This window comes from Lichenostomus cassidix, chromosome 5 (genome assembly GCF_008360975.1).
Source record: "Lichenostomus cassidix isolate B80296 chromosome 5, HeHo_3.0, whole genome shotgun sequence".
NCBI classification, from domain to species: domain Eukaryota; kingdom Metazoa; phylum Chordata; class Aves; order Passeriformes; family Meliphagidae; genus Lichenostomus; species Lichenostomus cassidix.
The window spans coordinates 20,979,413-20,999,878 of NC_139486.1; the positions used below are offsets into that span (position 1 = coordinate 20,979,413).

A 20,466-nucleotide genomic window follows, 5' to 3' on the forward strand; every position below is an offset into this window, starting at 1 on the left:
TGACATACACATTGCTTCAGTCCCTGCTACTACACAGAATCAGCCTTCAGTTTACACAGGGGTTTGTTCACAGATTATTTTCCCTGCATTAGGCTGTCAATAACAGATCTTTTTCCAAACATGTGTAGACCACCTGTCAAATCTTTAGCCACATCTTTTAGATGCCAGACAGTCAGAGTTGAACAGTCTAGGCCAGGTGACAGCATAATAAACCCCAGTGAGTGCTAGAAGTGACAAATGCCAATCAGGCATACAATGTTGACAGACCCTGAGGGAAAATATTGCCTGCCAGCATGATATAATGAAAACTGGAAAGGAAAGAGAAAGCTTTAAAAAATGGTAAGTATATTCAATGTTATGTAAATACAGCCTCCTCGGGTTCTACATCTAGGAGGCCCTAAACACCCAAAATGAGCAATTCCCTTAATGCTCATTTATTTTTAAGAAGATATAACAGAATCAAAGAAGTGGTACCTTTCTCAGAAGAAAAAGTGACAATTTTTTTGAATTCTGGAAATTTTCAGGCTACAGTAGTTTTCATGTGGTAATATCAAAGGTGATAAAAGCAGCCTTTACTAAAATACTACCATATCTCTCACAGGGTGCAAAGAATTCTCTTTTCAACAAATAGAGAAAAGTAAAAGAACTGGCTCTTGGTTACAAGAGGATAGTGTAGAGATGGGCAGGTACTCAGCTGCCCCATCAATTCCCCAACAGAACATGCCACTATGAATCTTTCAGTGATTAATTTTATTTTCTGAGAAAAAGAATAGTTAGCAAAAAAAAAAGCTAGCAAAATTTTCAAAAAATTAAATGAGGAAAATCTTATCTAATTTTGTTTGATTATTGGCAACAATTGATTAGATCAAAAGAAAATGCAAACACACGTATAGATACACAAACACTCTGGAGTTTAGTGGAAGATTCTCTTTGCATATGCAAGGAGGCTCAAGAGCAGTTCCTTTGAGTTGTTCTCCAGAGAAACCTTGCAAATCTATGAAATTTTCCTTCACTTAAAATTAATATAGGCAGAGATTGCTATCATCAGAGTGCTGTTTCTCCTTATTTGAGAAGCTACTGTCTGTCATAGCTAAAGTTCATCTATTCCATCTATCCCATAGGCCTGTCTGGATATCATAGCAACTGCTCTTATGCAGCTACAGACTCAACTGTTCTTTACACTTCTTCAATCAAGCTAAACAGAGAAAACATGCAAATATATGGGGGGTTTTTTGGTTGGTGGTTTTTTGGTTTGTTTTTTTTTTTTTCACTAAAATGCAAGAGTTTCCACAGATCTCTAGAGGGACACTCTTTCCTTTTAAAGAGATATGAACTTGTTTGATGCATTGTTTCTTCACTTTCTTATTCAAAAAGTAAAGAATGGGGCCTGGCTCACAATTTCAAAGCCAAAAAAAAGACACCAGATGTAATTTTAAAATCAAGCTAGGACAATATATACTACAAACAAAGCTACTACATGGTTTGCTGCTGATAGCCACAGCAGGGCTCTGAAGATGGTGATACTGTTAGCCCAAAAAAATGCGAAAGCTTGTTCCAAAGGACTTTGGAATTTTGAAAGCTGACAGGAACTTTCAAAATTGTGTATGGACCATACACAAATCTTCACATACAATAACCTATACATTAAGAAGTATAAGATTATGCACCATCAAGTTAGTTTTGCCTCTTTGAGCTAGAACCTCTTTTTAGTTATATTCCTACATTCACATGAGGCAACAAGCTGCATCACAAAAAAGTGAAAGAAAGCTTCAACTAATTTACATTCTTTAAAAATTTGTCATTCAGTAGAACACCTAAAGACTGTCAAGAAAATGAACTTAGGCTAATCTAATAGCACATTCACTCCCAATTGTTTTTTTATTGTTATTGTTGGCCTTGTTTATAATTGTATTTTTAAATTATTTTCTGGGAAATTGTAACTCTAAGGAGACAGAACACAGCCCTTTGGGATGGGGGGATGCACTTTTATTATTGTAATTTTCTTTTTAAAAAAGATATAAAAAAAACGCAGGCTTTTTATTAGATATATAAAATAGGGCAAGCTGTATCAAATGCTGCCAAATTATGTAAAGCACAGGGGGTTCACAAGACTTCTGCTTGCCACCATATCCATTTTACTTCCTTTCTATGTTTGTCTTTGACTGTTTTGAGTGATGCTGGATGAATGAGGGATGTAACTGATCAAAAGATGGACCAAGTAGCATGTTTCACACAGAGCTCACCAGTCCCAGACCAAGAAAGGAAACTTAAAAACTTAAAGACTTAAAAACCAACACTGTCCATAACGAAGAACTGACAGCAAATCTTCATGCAGCAATGCAGAAGAGAATTTCTCTCCGCAAGAGAATATAATTATAAAAGTTTCAGCAGTTATTTTAGAAATTAATCAAATCCAATCAAACCAACAGAAATTAAATGAAATTATTTTTTAAAAAACACTAATCACAAGCCCAAACTAATAGTGAAGAGGGCAGTGGAAGATGTTTATACGATACCTAGATTGACCATAAGTTTGACACGGCCTCCATCCAGCTCCAGGCGCAGAGTGTCAGCAGAGTCTCGGGAGGTGGTTGCCATCAGCAGCCCATAGGCACGCTGGGACATGAAACGGAAGGACACATCTTCTGCTTCCGTGTGCATGACCATAGGCATGATGATCTTCATGTACATGCTGCCATCATAGCTCAAGATAGAGGCCTCTGCAAGGAATCAGCAAACAATTGCAAAAAATGAAAAGAAGTTACACCTCTAAAAAACCCTTACATCAACCCCTACATCTTACATAGAGCACTGTGTCTACAGAAACCATAGCACTTGCCCCAGAAAGGTGTGTAACTGGGGAAACATGAAACAACCACTTAACTGCATCCAGAAACCCTGCATGGTAAATATGAGCAGCAAAGAAAGATACAGTGTTCACTGCAACGGAGAGAGCAGTACCCATGGACACACAATTCCCAAGGTCAAGTGTGTTAGGACAGAGCCCTTTTGTGATTATGAGCAAGCAAAGCCTTCGCTTTTCACGTCTTCCAGAAAACGCAATCTCCTTCAGTGCTCTGAAGTCCAGCCTTCCCTAGGGCAAGCAGTAATGACTAGAGTGACTAGAGCTCTCATTTCTGGGACTCCTCCCGTTGCTAATATAGAGAGGAATTTAATTTCATTGATATCACTTTAAAGACAAACAACTGTATAAAGTGGGTTTCCTAACAGGTCTTTTCTAAATAAGATTTCTTCTGTTTTGTGATTTTATATTTTTCCACTACTTACTATCAACCAACGCTAGTAGAGCTCTGCTGATGCAAGCTATGCAATCAAGGAAAGGAACAAACCAATCTCCATTGCAAGTGCAATCCAAATGCAGGAAAAGTTAGAAGATAGAAGCACAATGAAAGCCTGGAGGAGGGGGGATGAAAAAGTGAAGCACGAAGTTATATTTTTCTATCATATCTGAAGATGTCAAAGAAAATGAGAATTTCAGCTGAGGAAAAGAGTTAAACTTAACATTTCCTATTGGTTCAATGTCATCCCTGCAGAAAGTAATATTCTCCTCTAAGGGGTAGAATTAAAGTCTTGTGTTAGAACTGCAGCAAGCACTACAGCATGGCAATCATTGCTTCATTGTGGATGTTAAAAAGCATTTTTATCGGCAAAATTTACAAATCTACATAAATATATTAATGTATGAATCAGAGCATTCCTTTTCCCTACAGCCAGCCACTACCAAAGGCAGAGCTGTAGAGATTGCTCCATGTAGGGCTTCTACCATAAGACTACATATCAAAATCCCAGAGGTTTATTTTTTAAATAGACTGGTTCAGCTTCCAAGAAACATGGAAGGATTGCTCCATAAAGCTCTCTTACCAGTACCTCATCCAGTTCAGTTCAGCTGAAGTTTTGTCAAATGATTGACTGGGATTCCCTCTAGGCACCACCACACCACCTACCCCTCCCCAAAAGTTAACAGCCCATCTAATTTAACCAACTGCAAAACATGCATTTGGAATCTAAATGCTCTCCTTATGTTTCAGCCCTTTGTCCCATTTTCCCAGCCGGTAAGAGCAGAACTGCCATCAGGAAACAGCAAAGCTCAGCACAGCCAAACCTCTCAATGTCTAAATGTTAGATGCTTCAGTAGGGTACATGGATGGGAAACTGAGGAACAGCCAAATGTCCATGCATAAAGGACCCATGGCTGCCTCCAAAATGGCCAGTAACAGAACCGCAATGCAATAAATATGCAGATGAGGTGATAAGTAAAGATATAAATATCAAGCTGATAGAGTGACAGAGGAGCTGTGTACAAAAACATTTGGTGGGGATCACTACAGCTGTGCTGTAGTTGCATCACACTAACAGCTGGTATGCAGCACCTCTGCAGTCATAGGACATGCAAACACACTAAGAAAACCTTCCTGGGAGCACCATGAAGATGTCCGTGAACAGCATCCCTGCTCACCAGTTTTCTTAGCTGCACTCACCACACACTGTCATGGTCTGTACACAGAAATTTCTCTACACACATCACCCACTCAGCCATTGCATTACACACATCTCTGGTACCAGCTGTCAGTGCTGCCCTCGGGTTCCCCATCTTCATTTGGCCAAGAAACAGAGAAGGAAAGAAAGCTTCTTTTTCAAGGTAGAAGAATAGTTTATTCTTTTCAAAGTGCAATTCGCTTCCCCCTCACGTCTGCACCTCTCACCACCCACAGCTGCAAGCTGGAACTAAACGTACTGTATATTACATACACTCAAAGGCAATGCCTATGTACACACAAACCTTCCTTGCTCTCTTTCCTTTCTCTCTGCAGATTGCATTAGAAAATGCAGCCAAGCATGAAATGGCTCTTTGGACGCCTTCAGCTCAGATGTGCCTTGCATGAAACAGTTGCTAGCCCTAGCACATGAATAGCTGTGAGAAGGGGGTTGGAGGATATTGGAACTAAGAGTGGGAGTAGCAGACACAAGTCTCCCAGCTCTGCTGCGTCCTTGTCCACAGTGCCATGCCTTAGGTGCTTTGAAAACAAGGGTTTTTCTGCAGTGACAAGAACAAACCAAAAGCGTGGTAATAATGAGTCTCTTCCCTTCGGTAAGAATTTGTGTCCTTCAGCTTCACCAATCCCACTGCCAGATAATTACTGTCCTTAGACCAGAAATCCCCGCCTTTACTTATTACACTTATGTAAGAAGAACCTGAATAACATAAAGAATTGCTGAAGATGACATAAAAGTCTGGTCAGTGTTTCAGCTGAGATTCCACAGTAGCCTAAATCAGTTATTCCTGTCCCTTCTCTGGCCAGTCTCCTACAAACAAGATGCAATGAAACCTCAAAACAATTAAGCAGATAATATTAAATAACTTGAAGAAGCCAAAACAGCCTCCACACAACCACAAGAGTCAATGTTTTGTTCTTGTGCATGCCCGATGCACTTGAGGTATTTAAAAAGTAACAGAACTTTGCTCTCACTTTGCAAGTCCTCACAATCTGGAGTATGTGGGAGCCATTCAGCACATCTCCTTGAGAGCAGACTATTCCCTCCAGCTATGAAAATACCCCTTCAGAGGAGGGTATTGCCTGGTAGCAGTCATACAAATAAAACATATTTTCTTCTCCTGACATAAGCTCAAGAAAAGCATGTTACAGCTGAGCAACACATACAGCAAAGCTGCTCAGGGTTGAATGCAACCAGCCAACAAGTACATGACCTCAGCCTCTCAGACACCTGAGCTGGCAATTTCTGCCGGAACATGGGCACCCATTCAATTGTCCTCAGCCACCTGCAGCAATGGGGCTGTAATGCTTTGTTCAGAACCATAAATACAGGCAGCAGTATAGTTATCCAAGTTTAAAACACATGCACATTTCTGCCACGCTTCCACTTTTAGGGTGGCTATTATATTGGATGCATAGGAGCAATGTGTGAAACCATGTTTGAGACCCCCACAGATTTGAACACACAAAAAAACTGAGTGGCATTTATTTGTGAACCCGATGCCAGAAGCTTCATTGCCATCAGATTGGAGATGGGAAGAGGAAGAAACCAGGTGCTGGTTCAAAACTGCACTGACATAATGCCAGAAATCTGTGAAAATCAATATGTTATTAGGAGCAATTAGCTTCCCAGTCTTGTGCTCTCAGACCCTGCCAGTTTTAATTTTACACTTAGCATCCAAAGGAGCAACTCACTGCCGCTTCCCCACAAGGCTCTGCATAAACCTCCTAGGGAGATGGAATAGGCATATTCTTAGCATACAGACAAAAAATTATTCAAGACCTCTTCACGCTTTTTCCCCTGCTTTCTAACCTCTCACTTGTATAAATCTCCATTCCTTGCCTCTTTTCTTTCTTCTCCCTTTTAGTTTTCCTGTAGGCTCCTGTTCTTCCCTGTGGTCTTTTTCCTCTGCCTCCCAGACTACAATAGAGCGTAGTTTCTTACTGAAATTTTCAGAAAGGTGACAGTGCAAGAAGAATTAAAAAATATCCACACTTCATAAAAGTTGAAGTCCCCAGTGAAAGCAGTTCAGGGCACATGACATTCTCCCCAGCTACATTTGCAAGAACAAAGCATTTAGACCAAACATTTCCACGTTCTTGTGAATTCAAATATCCCTACAATAGTGAAGCTTTGTATCCACAAACCAGACAGCCCTTTTCTGCAGGCATTGATTGAACAGCTCACCTCTTGCCCTCACATATCCACTAGCAGACACATGGCCCCAGATAAGAAACAGATTTTCTGGAAACCAAAATTACACTTTAAAACAAAAAAACAAAAAAACAAAAAAAAAAAAAAAAAGAAAAAACAAACACACAGATTAAAAAAAAAGAAAAATAAATCCTCATTCCTGTCCAAGTAGATTCCATACAGATAAGTTTCAACAAAAGAAGCCTGACAAGTAATTTGGGAAACCTGAATGTAATCACTCAGATTGAATCTGACTAGAACCCAGGAGATAATGCTCCTTTTCTGGTGGAAAAGGCATGATGGGAACTTTAAGCGCTCACAGGCAGGTAGGACCTTGCTTGTCATCCAGCAGGATGGGCGGCAGGAGCTGTGAGTTCCCTGTGCCAGTCCCTTGCTGCCTGGGGCTGTCCCACACACACAGGGAGGTGAGTGGGACAGATGTGCAGATGGTAGACAGGTCCAACCAAGAACCCAGGAAACCTCATGATGATGAGGCAGGTCCATGGTCAGGCCAGGGAATCAATCTGGTGGCCACGGGTACGAGCGATTGCCAGGCAGGGCCACAGTGACAGGGATGGGACATGGGCCTGGCCTGGCAGCACCATGGCTGGGCACACTGTGGGGACCTGGACACTGGCCCTGCTGCAGCATCACTGGGCTGCTGGCCATGGGGGCTGCCATGGGGTCCTGGCCCATGAGCAGGGTGGGGGAGCCCAGAGGCCAGGCAGGACCTGTCAATGCCCTAAGCATGCTGGCAGTACCATGCTGTGGGACTGCTTCTTGTTGACCCATAAAAAAAGTCCATGTTTACTAAATGTGCACCTCTTGCAGTAAACTGAATTTTCCCTGGACTTCTTGCACCTAAGTGTTTTTGGACTTTGCCTTAAACTTAGCCCACCAAACTGGAAAGAGCAAATTGGAAGTATGTAAATGTAATTCACTAGCACTGAGAGAGACAATAACAGAAACACAAAACCATCTTTAAATACCTGCCTAATGTGAAATATTACATTAGAAAGAAGAATGGGCTTTATTAGTCTAGCAAAATACCCTGCAAAAATAAATATCACAAATAAGCCACTGATAGGGTTTACTCTACTAGTAAGAACAAAGCTATTCTGCTTTAGAGATTTCAGCCTGACAATATGTCAATAGTATAAGTTGTTATCCACTGGAAAATCATGAAGATAAAACATTAAAATCTTGGACACATACAGCTACAGAAAAGTAAAGAAACCAGACTGGTTTTGCTGGTACTTAATCTCTCTGAAAAACCAGACTATTTTTTTGACATCAATCCAAGTTTTTCTTTGCTTCAAATTAAGATGATGCCTTCCTTCTCCACTCCCAAGCGGGTATATGGCTTCTTTACAAAAGGATCTTCATGTCCTGAAACTCAGCGTATCATTATTCCAGCTCCCTCACTCTATTTTAGACTCAGTAAACCCCTTTCTACTCAGCTTCTTGTAACTTTTGTTTTCCAAAACTTGCCTCTCCTGCTTCTCATCTCCGGCTTCTTTCTGATTTGTATACTACTTTCTTAAATTGAAATTTTCCAATTTGAATAGCATATGTCAGTTAAGACCAAACAAGCACTTAAAGTAATTACATAAGACATCCTTATCAGTGCAGTGTGCAAAAAATAGTTCCAAATGAATGGCAAATAGGAGACATAATAGAGATAGCTCCAAGGCATTCATCACATTTTCATGGGTGCAAGAATACTGGTGGAGCAGTAATAATAATTGTCATTTACAAGACCGCTGCCATAGACAAAAATTGCTAGCAGATGTTTACATAGGCCAGATAGGATCCATATGAATATTCTTCACAAAATACATTTTTTCAAAACCTTGAAAAATTTATTTCATAATATTAATTAAAACATTTAATTTCTGGGCCTGAAAATAGCCCAGAGGTGTAAGTTCCTTCACATAAAAGAAAAAATTCCTGAAGAAACCTGAAGTGCAAACCCCACCTATTTATCTATCTAGAAAGTCAGAACAGAATAAATACTCCACTCACCAATTCCCTTTCCATACCACAGTCTCCCCCTGTTCCAGTATCTTATATCTCTTCTATCCCTTTGAGGTCTTTCCAAACACGTAACCTAAGTCTGCAGATGATATTATCGACTAAATATCCACAAAATGAAAAACAAAAAAAATCTAGGTAAAGAAGGCCAACAAAGAGCCCTAAGCAACACAGTACATGTACTATAATGTCCTTCTTCAGACAAAATTTAAAAATTACCTTGATTCACAGAGTTTAGACTTTGAAATTACTTTGGTTAAGAACAAAAGTAATTCTGATTTTTCTTTTTAGAAAAACACTATTTTCTTTTTTAAATCCAAAATTAACACTTTGCTCTTCTATTTCAATATCATAAAGTGGGTATATTATACCAAAATCCTGTAAAGCTGGCCTGAGAATTTTCATCTTAAAGTGGACAAAATCTCAAGGAACGAGCCTTCTACCACTGTAAGGTGAAATCCCAAAAGATTTTTGCCTGTCTAAAACAAAAGCTTATGTGGAGACCTTCCAAATTTTAAACTGACCTAGGGAAGACATATTAGGGACATGGATCCCAAATCTCCCTCCATTAATAAACCTCACTAACATTAGCAGTCTGGATTCTAGCTTTGCTTAACTTCTGTATTTAATCAAGTCTCCAGCTCACCATGGTTAACCCGTGGCTACCCTACAAATTAGAATGTATCAGTTTGCATCAGCACCACCTTGGTATGCTCTTCCTACACTCCTGTTGTCACCACACACAAAAGAGTATGAGTTAACTAAGGGGTGTTGTCACGTGGGGAGTTACAAAAAAAAATAAAAATCCTGTACTCCATAATGAAAGGGAAATAAACTTCGCTTCTCCTTTCTTTGGGCTGCAATCATAAAGAACTGGCCTAGGGAGGAGCTCTGAGAACACAGAGTACCACAGTGGAAATATTTGCAGACAGAGGAAACTGTAACTTGTAAATGTTATTGCTAGCCCTGGGAGGTGACGAGTGAGGTTATATTGCCACACTGAAGCTTAGCAGAGACGCAGGAGAACCAAGAAGGAGCACATGGGCTTTTCAAATCTACTCCAAATGTCACCTTAACATTTACAGAGCTGTATACAACTGTTTGGGAAGAAATTTCTGGCAAGACTAAGGGTAGAAGAAGAATTACTCCTCAATGTCAAAGACCATAATGGGAAAACCCGCTACTAAAATGATAGTTTGAGAGTCTGCATTACCACAGGTTGTTCAGTTTAGGAAGTGACATGACTTCTGTTTAATTCAAACATCTCTGAGTCTTCTTCATGGCACTGTCAAGCTACATGAAGCATTTGATCCTTACCTTCTGAGTAGTGTTCACTGAGAAAGGGAGATTACAACAAATAAAGTTTGGTTTATCTCAGTGTACAGTGAAAAAGGGAGGTAGCAGATACAACTGGTAGCAAGGGAAAATTGAGAAATTTGTAAGAAAAAATTACACAATGAAGGTTGCCACACACTGCAACAGAACAACTGTAAAAACTACAATCCTGGAAATTTTCAAAATTCAACAGGATAATCCCTTTAACGATCAATTCTGCTCTTCAGATTGGTCTCAATTGAAGCAGGTGGTTGGGACAACAACTTCCAGAGATCTCTTTCAACCATGACTATTCTATGACACATGCCAGAATGCCCTGATTTCACTGGATATTGCACCTTTTTACCGACATCACCTTACACCTGCAAATTGCTACTGATTTGAGATGGAAAAGGTTTTGTCTTGCGAGTTATTGCATTGAGGGGAATGCTTCTTAGATCATTTTAGAGCATAGAAGATTGAAAACGTTGCTTTGCTACAGCCACTGTATGTCCTTGGGCAAATTCTTTACCCCTGCTGAATCATCTCTTAGCATTTACAGCTTGGAACCAAACATATTATGACACTACTAGAGACATCTGATTGTTGTGCTTTCAGTCCTTTTCTCCCATCATATAGAAAAGCTACTACAAAGGCACTAATCATGGCTTGGTGTCCTAGGTTACAATATAGATGTATTCAGTATTCTATTACCACCAGCTGTGGGGCTTTAGCTGTTATCTCCTGCTGTGACTCACCCCTGATAACAGTCAATGAGCCATCAAGAACCAACCCATGACTCATGGAATTATCTCATCCTATTGTGAGATGCTCCACCCAGGAGGGAGGAGCCAAGCATTGCCACCTGCATATAACCTGGCCTTGGAACTGCCCAACTCAGCCCTGTCTACTGGGTTCCCAGAGGACAAGAGCTACCACTGGACCTTCAGGGGGAGACCAGACCTTCACAGGATTTTCACTGCTTCAACTGAACTACTTCATTTAGACTGCTACCACCACCCCAACAGCTTGTATCTGACTGTCAGTGTTTATCCTTGTATTATTGCACTTATTATTTCTTAATTTTCCTTTTAAATTTTAATCCTAACTTGTGATCTCTCACTGATTTGTTTTCAAACTAATACACTTGGGTGTGTGTACTCTTTCCTGGGTGAAAAATTGGCTGGATGGCCAAGCCCAAGGAGTAGTGGTGAATGGAATCCAGTTGGTGGCCAGTTGCACATGTTGTTCCCCATGGCACCATGTCAGGGCCAGTTCTATTTAATAGCTTTGTCAAAGATCTGGATAAGGAGATCGAGTGCATCCTCAGTAAGTGTGAAGAGCACACTAAGCTGGGCAGGAGTTTTGATCTGTTGGAGGGTGGGAATGGATGTGGACAGATTGCAAAAATGGGCTGAGGCCAACAGCATGAGGTTCAATATGGCAAAGTACAACACCCCTGTGTGGTGCTACAGGCTTGGAGATGAGTAGTTCCAGAACTGTTCAACAGAAAGGGACTTGGGGGTGCTGGTTAAAGGGCAGATGAATATGAGCCAGCAGTGTGCCCAGGTGGCAAATGGCATCTTGGCCTGCATCAAAACCAGTGTGGCTAGCAGGACTAAGGCAATGACTGTCCCTCTGTACTCCACACTGGTAAGGCCACACCACAAGTGCTGTGCTCAGTTTTGGGCTGCTCACTTCAGAAAGGACACTGAGGTGCTGGAGCATGTCCAGAGAAGGGCAATGAAGCTGGTGAAGGATCTGGAGCACAAGTCTGATGAGGAGCATCTAAGGGAGCTGAGGTTGTTTAGTCTGGAGCAAAGGAGGCTCAAGGAGGACCTCACCACTCCATACGACTCCCTGAAAGGAGGTTGTGGTGAGCTGGGGCTTAGTCTCCTCTGTCATGTCTCAAGTAAAAGGATTAGAGGAAATGGCCTTAAGTTCTGCCAGGGAAGGTTAAGATTAGATATTAGAAAGTTTTTTTTCACTGGAAGAGTGGTTAGGCATTGGAATAACTTGTCCAAGGAAGTGGAAGAGCCACCATCTCTGGAAGTGCTCAAGAGGCATCTGGATGTGGCACTTGGGAATATGGCTTAGGGACGATTATGATGCTGCTGGGTTGACAGTTGGACTAGGTGATCTTGAAGGTCTCTTTCAACATTGATGATTCTTTGAGTCTGTGACCATCAGTCTATCATCTTTGAAAAGTAAGGCTGTAACAAAAACTCATTCATAACCTTCTTAAAATCCATAAACAACCTCTCTTCAGTTCTGTTTTTCCAATACTGGAAAGAAAAACTAACTGATATTGCCTCTGGCTGTTGGTCTAAGGAAGGTTCACAGCATGGACTAGACAACCTGCAATTTCATTTCCTTCCTTTTCCTCACCTGACAGCCCCCTGAACTTTGTAAATTGCTGGAGGAGGTGCAGTAGTAGAACATGGAGCAAATGGAAAATACTGATCTACAAACCGTAGGTCAAACTTTTCCACATCACCCTGGTTTTGAAAAAGAAAAACTCTTCAACCCAATCAGTGATTCAGGAAGGAGCAGAAGTGAGACACTACCATGCTGAAAACAAGTAGGCAGAGGAAAAAGGTTAACGATTTACAACTCATGTAAGGTGTGGTGGTGGATGATACCACCTCGGGAACTGCTGGGGAGCCAAGTGGTCCCAGTACAGCAGGGTTGCACTGGTGGGAAACATCCCAGTCCAAGTAACACGATAAGTCCCTCCCCCAAATTATGTAAATCCCCTGGCTGTAACCTAACCCCTGACTCCATCCCTCCCTTCTCCCCATTGGTTGTGGTGTTCCCCCTGCCTCCTCTCCCCTGACCCCAGGTGATCCCTATATCTAGGGTCACCGAGGGCTCCTCTTCCTCTTTCACCCTGGAACCCTCTGGAATAAACATCTGGAACATCCAGCTGATTGAGCCTCTGGATTCTTTGTCTCTGGTAACGCATGAGCTATCCAGCTCTCTGGCTGAGTGAGAATCTGTGCCTTACACCAGCTCAGGTGTGAGAAGGGTCTTTCTGTACAGCACCAGAGCAGTGCTGGCTGGAGTGATCTCTCAATAGCCTCAGAGACACTTTCGGTAAATGCAGAGGCCTGTTCCACCCCTCCTCCACCCACTGCATTAGTAAGGCAAGCACCTTCATGGAAAAAAAGAATGTCACAACACTCACAAAGACTGGTAAACAGGTCATCTTTCAAGGGAAGCCTAATACAACAGAGCAGGCAGTGATTAGTAGGGTGACAACAGCATACATGCTGTGGAAAAATAAATGGTAATATGTAATTTGGGCTTTCAAACTACAACTTCCAGACCTAATATATGAGTTAAAATAAGCTGAGTTTGTAATACCAGGATCTGGAGGAAGGTCCCTTCAGAGCCTTTTCTTCTCCTAATGCAGATCTGCTGTCTTCCCTAAAAACTTTTGCAAAACCACTAATCCCAGGGTGGTGACCATCTGAAAACAGTGCTCAGTCAGTGCAGCACACACAGTGCCCAAATGATGACACTGATTTTCAGGCACCACACAGGCACTGTCCATTCCTAATGAAGTCATCAGCAGAGATGCAACAGCCAGATCTGCTCGCCCAGCTAATTGCAACTACTGCTCAATTATCAGAACCATGATAAAAGGAAAAGAGAAGCAGAAACCAGTAGCTGGCATGGAATGGCAGTTGATATTGCCAGGATCATGAAAGCTGAAGCTTGAGGTACATGTTCAAGCCTGCAAGTTTCACTAGCAGATAAAAGAAATTTAGTCCTACTTTCAAGAGGCACTGTCCTTTGAAAACATGACTGTACCACAGACCAAATTCCACTGTAAAACTCTGGTCCCTGAAGATTGCTGGGTTTTTTTGTTTTTTTTTTTTAATATAAGGGATTTCAGATTAAAAAAAGAAAAAAAAAGAATTGGCATGGGTATGTAAGGTGTTTATGTACTAATGATGACCCAAATTACATGGAATTTCAGTGTTTGGACAATTACAGGAATGTCCATGAGCTGTCCCTCTCTGACTCCAAACGTGACCAAGTGCAGTTTCTGTCTTAAAAAATCAGTGTCTTTTGGTAAGGACACAGTTAGAAATTCATAGTCCATAACACTGGTTATAATTATTCAAAGTAACACAGATTCCCGATGGATTTTTGTTCTTTCTTTCTATACCCTTTTTATATATTTTTACATCCTTTTGCTTTCCTCGTATCCTTCAAAAACACTCCTTGTACCTTAGCCCCACATGTTTATTACCCTTGTAGTCTGATATTTAGTTTAGTTTGGGGGTTCCCTGGGGGGAGGAGACAAAGCATCCCTACTATCTCAAAACTAGAGGCTCCAACCTTGGACAGAGCCTCCTCTTTGGAACATGTTTTTATAAGTCTCACTTGTGGGGGCAGTAATTAGAATAGGGGGACAATTACCTAATTTATTAAGTTTCTTATTGGGAAATTTTAGGTAGATATGCTAATTTGTGAGGTCCATAAAATTGTATATGTATTGTACATGGGTTGTGCTGCTCGGCATGATTCCACCTTTGACAAGCTCTGCACCTGGGATCCTATTAAAACCAAGGTAATACCCTTTTCCCTATACTGCTGTGTCTGCCTCTTATTTTTACCAGCTTTAAGGCATCAACATAGCCATTAAACTCCAACAACCTGTCTCAAATGCCAAAGGCTGCAGTGCATGAACTACAGGGCAGGACTGTGCTCTGGTCCAAGTGCCTGCACTGGCATTCAGTGAATCAGTTTACACACATCAGTAGCCAGTACAAACCCCCAGTTCAAAATTCAAAGATGTGGGTTCATGGAGAAGAGAGTTCCATTAATAATTTTCTTCTTCTCTGAGCTCCAAGAGCCTCCATGGCTTTGATGGGAATTGTAAATTATACTAAATCCTGCTTCTTGTGGAAGCTGTGAAGATTTAGTCAGCATTGGCAACTTCTATGAGATTCTCCAGTCAAAAGAACTGTAGATGTATGAATTAGACAGCAGCTGTGACCCTAAAACTCACATTCACCATTGTGCAGCCCATTTTGTTCACTTTGAAATTCAGGGCAGCAGTCAGAATGTAATGAAGAGTGTCATGCTCCAAAAGCATCAGCCTGATGCCACAGTTAAGCAAAGCTTAGTTTTCTTCAGCTGCTTCTATCACAGACTTACTGAGATAGCTGCTGAGGCCTGAGACTATTCCTATTCAAAACAAGACTGGCCAAATCTTGAAATCATCAGGTATCTTTGACTGAAAATGCCATTTATGTTCAGAAGATTTTCAGATCATGTTCTATGGTAGCTATGATCTCTCCTCCTCCTAACTGAAATTGGAAAGCTATCACATCATCACCCTGTATGAAGACACTTGCATCCACTAACAGATAAGATGTAATTATGTACCCATATCCTGCATTGTTCTCTTTATACTAGACATAATTAAAAACTCCAAGTTAAGAAAGCTTTAATGGTGAATAACCTGCTATTTATCCTGTCTAAAGCACTTCTGTCCACTATAATACAGCCCAGTTGGACATTTGGTCTCTGGGTTGCCTGCAGCAAACTAGATACAGTGTATTTTGTTACATTTCTGGTCCATTACATCAAATTATGTCAGATTAAATGCAGCCTGTCAGGGAAGAGGGTCTCCTCAGACCTGTAAACTGCCTCAACATAAAATTCAATGTCTGCTTATCAGTGACTGCACCTCCTGCATGACATCACCTTCCACACACCTTCACTTAATGCTAGGCAGCACACCTGCAGAATGAACTGCCTGGGAAAGAACTCTGCCATGAGTTGGCAGGTAATAAAAAGCTTCACTTCACTGTAGTCTTCTGGGTTTATTTCTCTAGGTTCCTGAATAATCTCTTTATGAGATTGAGAACCTGAAATAACTGCAGAAAAAGAGCAAAGAAAGATTGGTTCCCCTACCACATTAGGGTTAGTCCTTGTATTGTTCAGAAGAGCATTAAGGATGGTACAGCTGATATCTCTGTCACAAGGGTGGGATGACAAATTCAAATATCAACCACTCATTCCCAAAGATCAGAGTCCAGAAATTCCTTAGACAAACAGGTATTTTTTAATCTCAACCTAAGACAGGTTTTTCCACATCCTAAAATCACTGTTTAGAACGACCTGCCTGAGCTCTGAGGAAGTCTGGGATAAGGGGAGGAATAAAGATACCCATAACAAGTATGACATGTTTGCTAATCTGGGTGGCAGACAAATTGCAGTCTCTAAGAATGGATTCTGAATCCTAATAAATACTTAGGTGTTTGAAAACACATCAACAGCCAGAGTCTTAATACTTTCTACATTGGAAAAAACAGTTTACTTTCACCTAAAATGTCTCCTAGGCCCAGAAGTGCAGAAGAGATGGAACTAGGACACTAAATTGCAAAAGCCATCCCATTTAGCTAAAGTGGGATCACAGGTAAGGTCAGGGCAGTTAATCACTATCCATTTGCTGAAAATCACCCATAAAGGATATTAGATGCACAATTCTTTTGCAGCAATTGGCTCTTGTTGATATTAATATGAAATAGGTATCAAGTAAGAGTTACCTCAGTAACCAAAAGAAGGAAATTAATCAGAACAAAGATGGAAGCCAAGGCGAGTTTGGGGGATGGCCAGTTAGGATATATGTTTGGAGGACTGGAGAATGCTTTCACATGTATTATTTGGCCACATCTCCGAAGTGTATCAGAGAAAGTGAGATTATTAGAACAGTCAAACACAATTTAACAAGGTATGGTAAAAGCAGATGGGAGCATGGCTATCAGGTTAGCTTTGTATAAAGGCTGTGGCAAATCCATCATGAGGTTTTCCAGGCTCTGAGAAAGCCTGACCAGAGCTGGCCCTACAAGCAAATTGTTTACTTCAAGGATGAAAATTTTCTCTTCCCTTATTATACATGACTGAAAAAGGGGTGGAGAAGACAGTCTGACACTTCCTACTCTTTCAGATGGTATTTCTCTATAGTGGTAAAAGCCATTATTCATTACCAGTTAAAACTCGGGAAAAAGAAAAGAAAGTAATTACCTCTGACGGCATTCTTTCAGTTTTTCGACTACTTGTTGCTAGCCCCTTCTCTTGGGCTGTGTGCACTCTGCACCCCCACTGCTTCTGTACCCAGAGGAAAGGGATGATGAGAAAGCTGGGCTGCAGCTCTGCAAAGGCAGCCTCCAGGTGCAGGGAGAACAGTCTGGCTGGTGCACAGGCAAGCAGGATAGTCAGGAACAGCCTCACGGGTGTGCCCCTCTCATCTGCCCACACTTCAAAGGAGTCACAAAATCAAGCCCAGGAGACAACAAGCACTCCAAGTCCTACAAGGACAGAGCAGTAGGGGAAGCCAACAGCTGTTACTTGTGGCTGAAGCATGACAGTGGAATCTCCTGTAAAACTGGTATCAAGCCTTAGCGTCCCAGATGGCTGCCAGTTGGAAAAAATATTTGTGACACCATCCAGAAGCCTTCCCATAAGAGATGTAAAGTTGAATTAAAGAAGATGAACTCCTAGTGGGGAAGTTTCCGCATTCTAAAGGATCCTGTACAATTTCAGAAATTATTTAGACCAATATTATTTCATAACTCCAGGAACTGTTTGAGCCTGAGTGTAACAGCTGCCTGTTGAGATACCTTCAGTTTAAAACTGAGTATGTGGCAAAAAATAATCTAAACCAAATTATCTGTATGTATTTCACCTGTCAGATTTCCCCCTCCTACTGTCTGTGGCATCAGAATATGGCATTTATTTTCTCATATCTTTCATGTTTTTCTTTCTCCTGTTACTTTGCAAAATTCCAATACAAAGAACAGCAAAACCAGCAAGCTACCTGGTTAAATAAACAAAGCACATCAGAAAATTCCTTCCTGTAAACTGAAAGAGAATTTCACTACATTTTTCAAACCTGTTCTTTTTCCAATTTCCATCCAACTTTGGAAAAAAACAAATCACACACAGTACTTCCAAATACACAGTATCATAATCTTCAGTGACAGTTAAGGGCTGACTTATCCTTAACAGCGACTTTATCAAGTCAGAACAAGATTCTGCACAATATCAAGGCAACAAGAGTTGTATCTAGCCACATTGCACCCTTTCCCCTGGGAAACACAGCTACACCTACAGCCACTCGGCCTTACAGACCATATCGTTTCTTTATGCTGCATGAACATCCTCCTGTGTTAGCCAGACTGAATGCCACAAAGGGAGGAATACAGCAGAATAATCAAGGCTTCCCTTGTATTTTTCTACGACAGGCAAAGCTCTCACTCTTCCAAACAAAGCCAAGTGCTGAGCAACCAGAGTTCAAGATACGTTTGGGCAATACTCTCAGATACACGGCATGAGTTTTGGGGTTGTCCTTAGCTGGGCTAGGAGGTAGATTTGATGATCCTTGTGGCTCCCTTCCAGCTCAGGATATTCTACGATTCTGTGATCTGTGATGTTTAAAGTGCCATCTAATGGTGAAACTGTAACTTTGAAGCAGGCAGAGCACACAAAGAAACAAACGCTGCTTTGGCCTGCAGCTCTTGGATTCAGATTGACAATCACCTTTTTCAGCAACATTTAATTTTATGCTGCTTCCTATAGCACTGGCTGCTGGTGAAGCAAAACTGTGTGTTTTAAGTGATAAAACATATCTTCATCAGGGATCTGATTACTGTCTCAAACTGCCAGATTTGATTCCCAGTTTTATGCCATAGATAAGAGACTGCACAATAAAGAATATAATAATGCCAAAGTTCAGGCTTGGATTTTTTGAGGACTGATAATGTAATCTTAATTTCTGATGAAAAAACTACCAATATTGAACAAGTGCAGAAATGCTGAGTTAAACCATCTAAATTACTCTAGTGATATACATTTACTGGACATTTCAGCTATTCCAGAAACAAATCACTTTCAGTCATCTATCATTTACCTCATAATCTGGTGGTACAGGTTCCAAATCACCTTCCTTGTGACTCAAGTATGGACAGAACCTGTGGCCTTGTTACGCACCAAAACCAAAGGAAGCTAGTTTAGACAGGTCAGTATTTCCTTTTCCACTTTGCTTAAACTATAATTAATAGTACCTCTTTGTTATGTTTCCACTGATCCCCTAATAATTGTAGAATCATAGAAAGTCACTGTGATTTTCGTTTATTTGATCTGAAAGCAGGAAACAATACCATTTACCTCTCTTCAACAACACATTTTAGATTCTCACTTAAGCAATCATTACAGAGTAAACCAAATATATTAAAAGGAGGTCGCAAATGGTAAAATAAAACCTAATAAACCCTAGTATTGAGCGTACTATGCGTCAGGCATAGACGCATTTGGAATCCACTTCTGACAGGTTACTGACATCTAATTCCACATTATCACCAAAGACAGCTCAATTTACTCCCCTTTTTAATGTGCAAGTGAGGGCCTGTGAAAGCTGTCAGACTCATGGGATGAAAGACAAGTACCTAGGATACATGTAGGAGAAATGCTTCCTTCATATAACTCTCCAAGTCTTTCAAGAGTTTAGAAACTCAGAGCTTAATACGTGAGCCATCATTCCCCGTATCACTGGAGAAAAGGCATGTTAAGCTCTTCACCCACAGAAGCAGGCATGTGGCCTCTCTTGCACAAAGAGAGAGACACTTCTCTCTATTTTCAATATAAAGTGAATCACAGGCTCCCACACTGGGCTCAGTCATGATCCTGAAAGTTTATTACAATGTCTGAACTTTGAACAGCATGCTCTGCTTTCTCCTAATGGTTCCTGTAGGGCTGCAAGGGTATGGGGGGAGCCCAGAGCATAGAAAATCTGTGTGTATTTAGGAAATAATACACTTCAGTATACATATCAAGTCTACTTGAAGACAAAAAAATACCAAACCTTTCCCCACAAGCGTTGCTAGTAGGAATTCAGCAAATCAAGCGAGCCAGCAGTTGCTGGGGAGCAGAGCAGGCAATGGGGGCGCAGAGGCCATGGGCCGCAGGGAGTGGTGCACTTGCTCTGACTCTCTGGGGACACAGTGAGGGGTGGATGGCAGTGCTGCCTGAGGCCATTAGATGGCGAAGGAGGCTGCAATTGTCTCCTCATTTGTGCCACTAGCGCTGAGAAGTACTTGCTATGTGTTTTTTCAAGGAACAGCAGTGTGGCTCCTCCAGGGGTGGAAGAGAAAGCAGAGACCGCAGCAAATCCCAGTTGGTTTTCTGTGCAATGTCACTGCCACCAGCTGTCAGTGTCACTTGCTGGACAATGTCCCAAGTTTCCACTTGCATCTGCACAAGTTCTTGATCAGCAAGGGCTATTTCAAAACAAGTTTTTCCTAATTTACACATAGAAAGGATTAGACACAGCTGTACATCACAAAGCAACCACAAAGAACTGTTTTCTAAAATAAGCATTTAACGTACTGT

The 20,466-nt window shown here is 41.2% G+C and overlaps 1 protein-coding gene across 14 annotated transcripts in view; it reads right to left on the reverse strand.

The window, feature by feature from the left end:
* The window catches only part of NRXN3 (neurexin 3), a 982,570-nt gene that overhangs the window by 637,151 nt on the left and 324,953 nt on the right, over nt 1-20,466 (reverse strand). For all 14 annotated transcript variants that reach the window (XR_014852509.1, XR_014852510.1, XM_085061643.1 and 11 more), the window contains exon 9: nt 2,517-2,720. Coding sequence is in view for 12 of the 14 variants with exons in the window: in XM_085061643.1 (XP_084917769.1) it covers nt 2,517-2,720 (204 nt within the window). In the remaining 2 variants the exon portion in view is untranslated. The remainder of the gene's footprint in view (nt 1-2,516; nt 2,721-20,466) is intronic.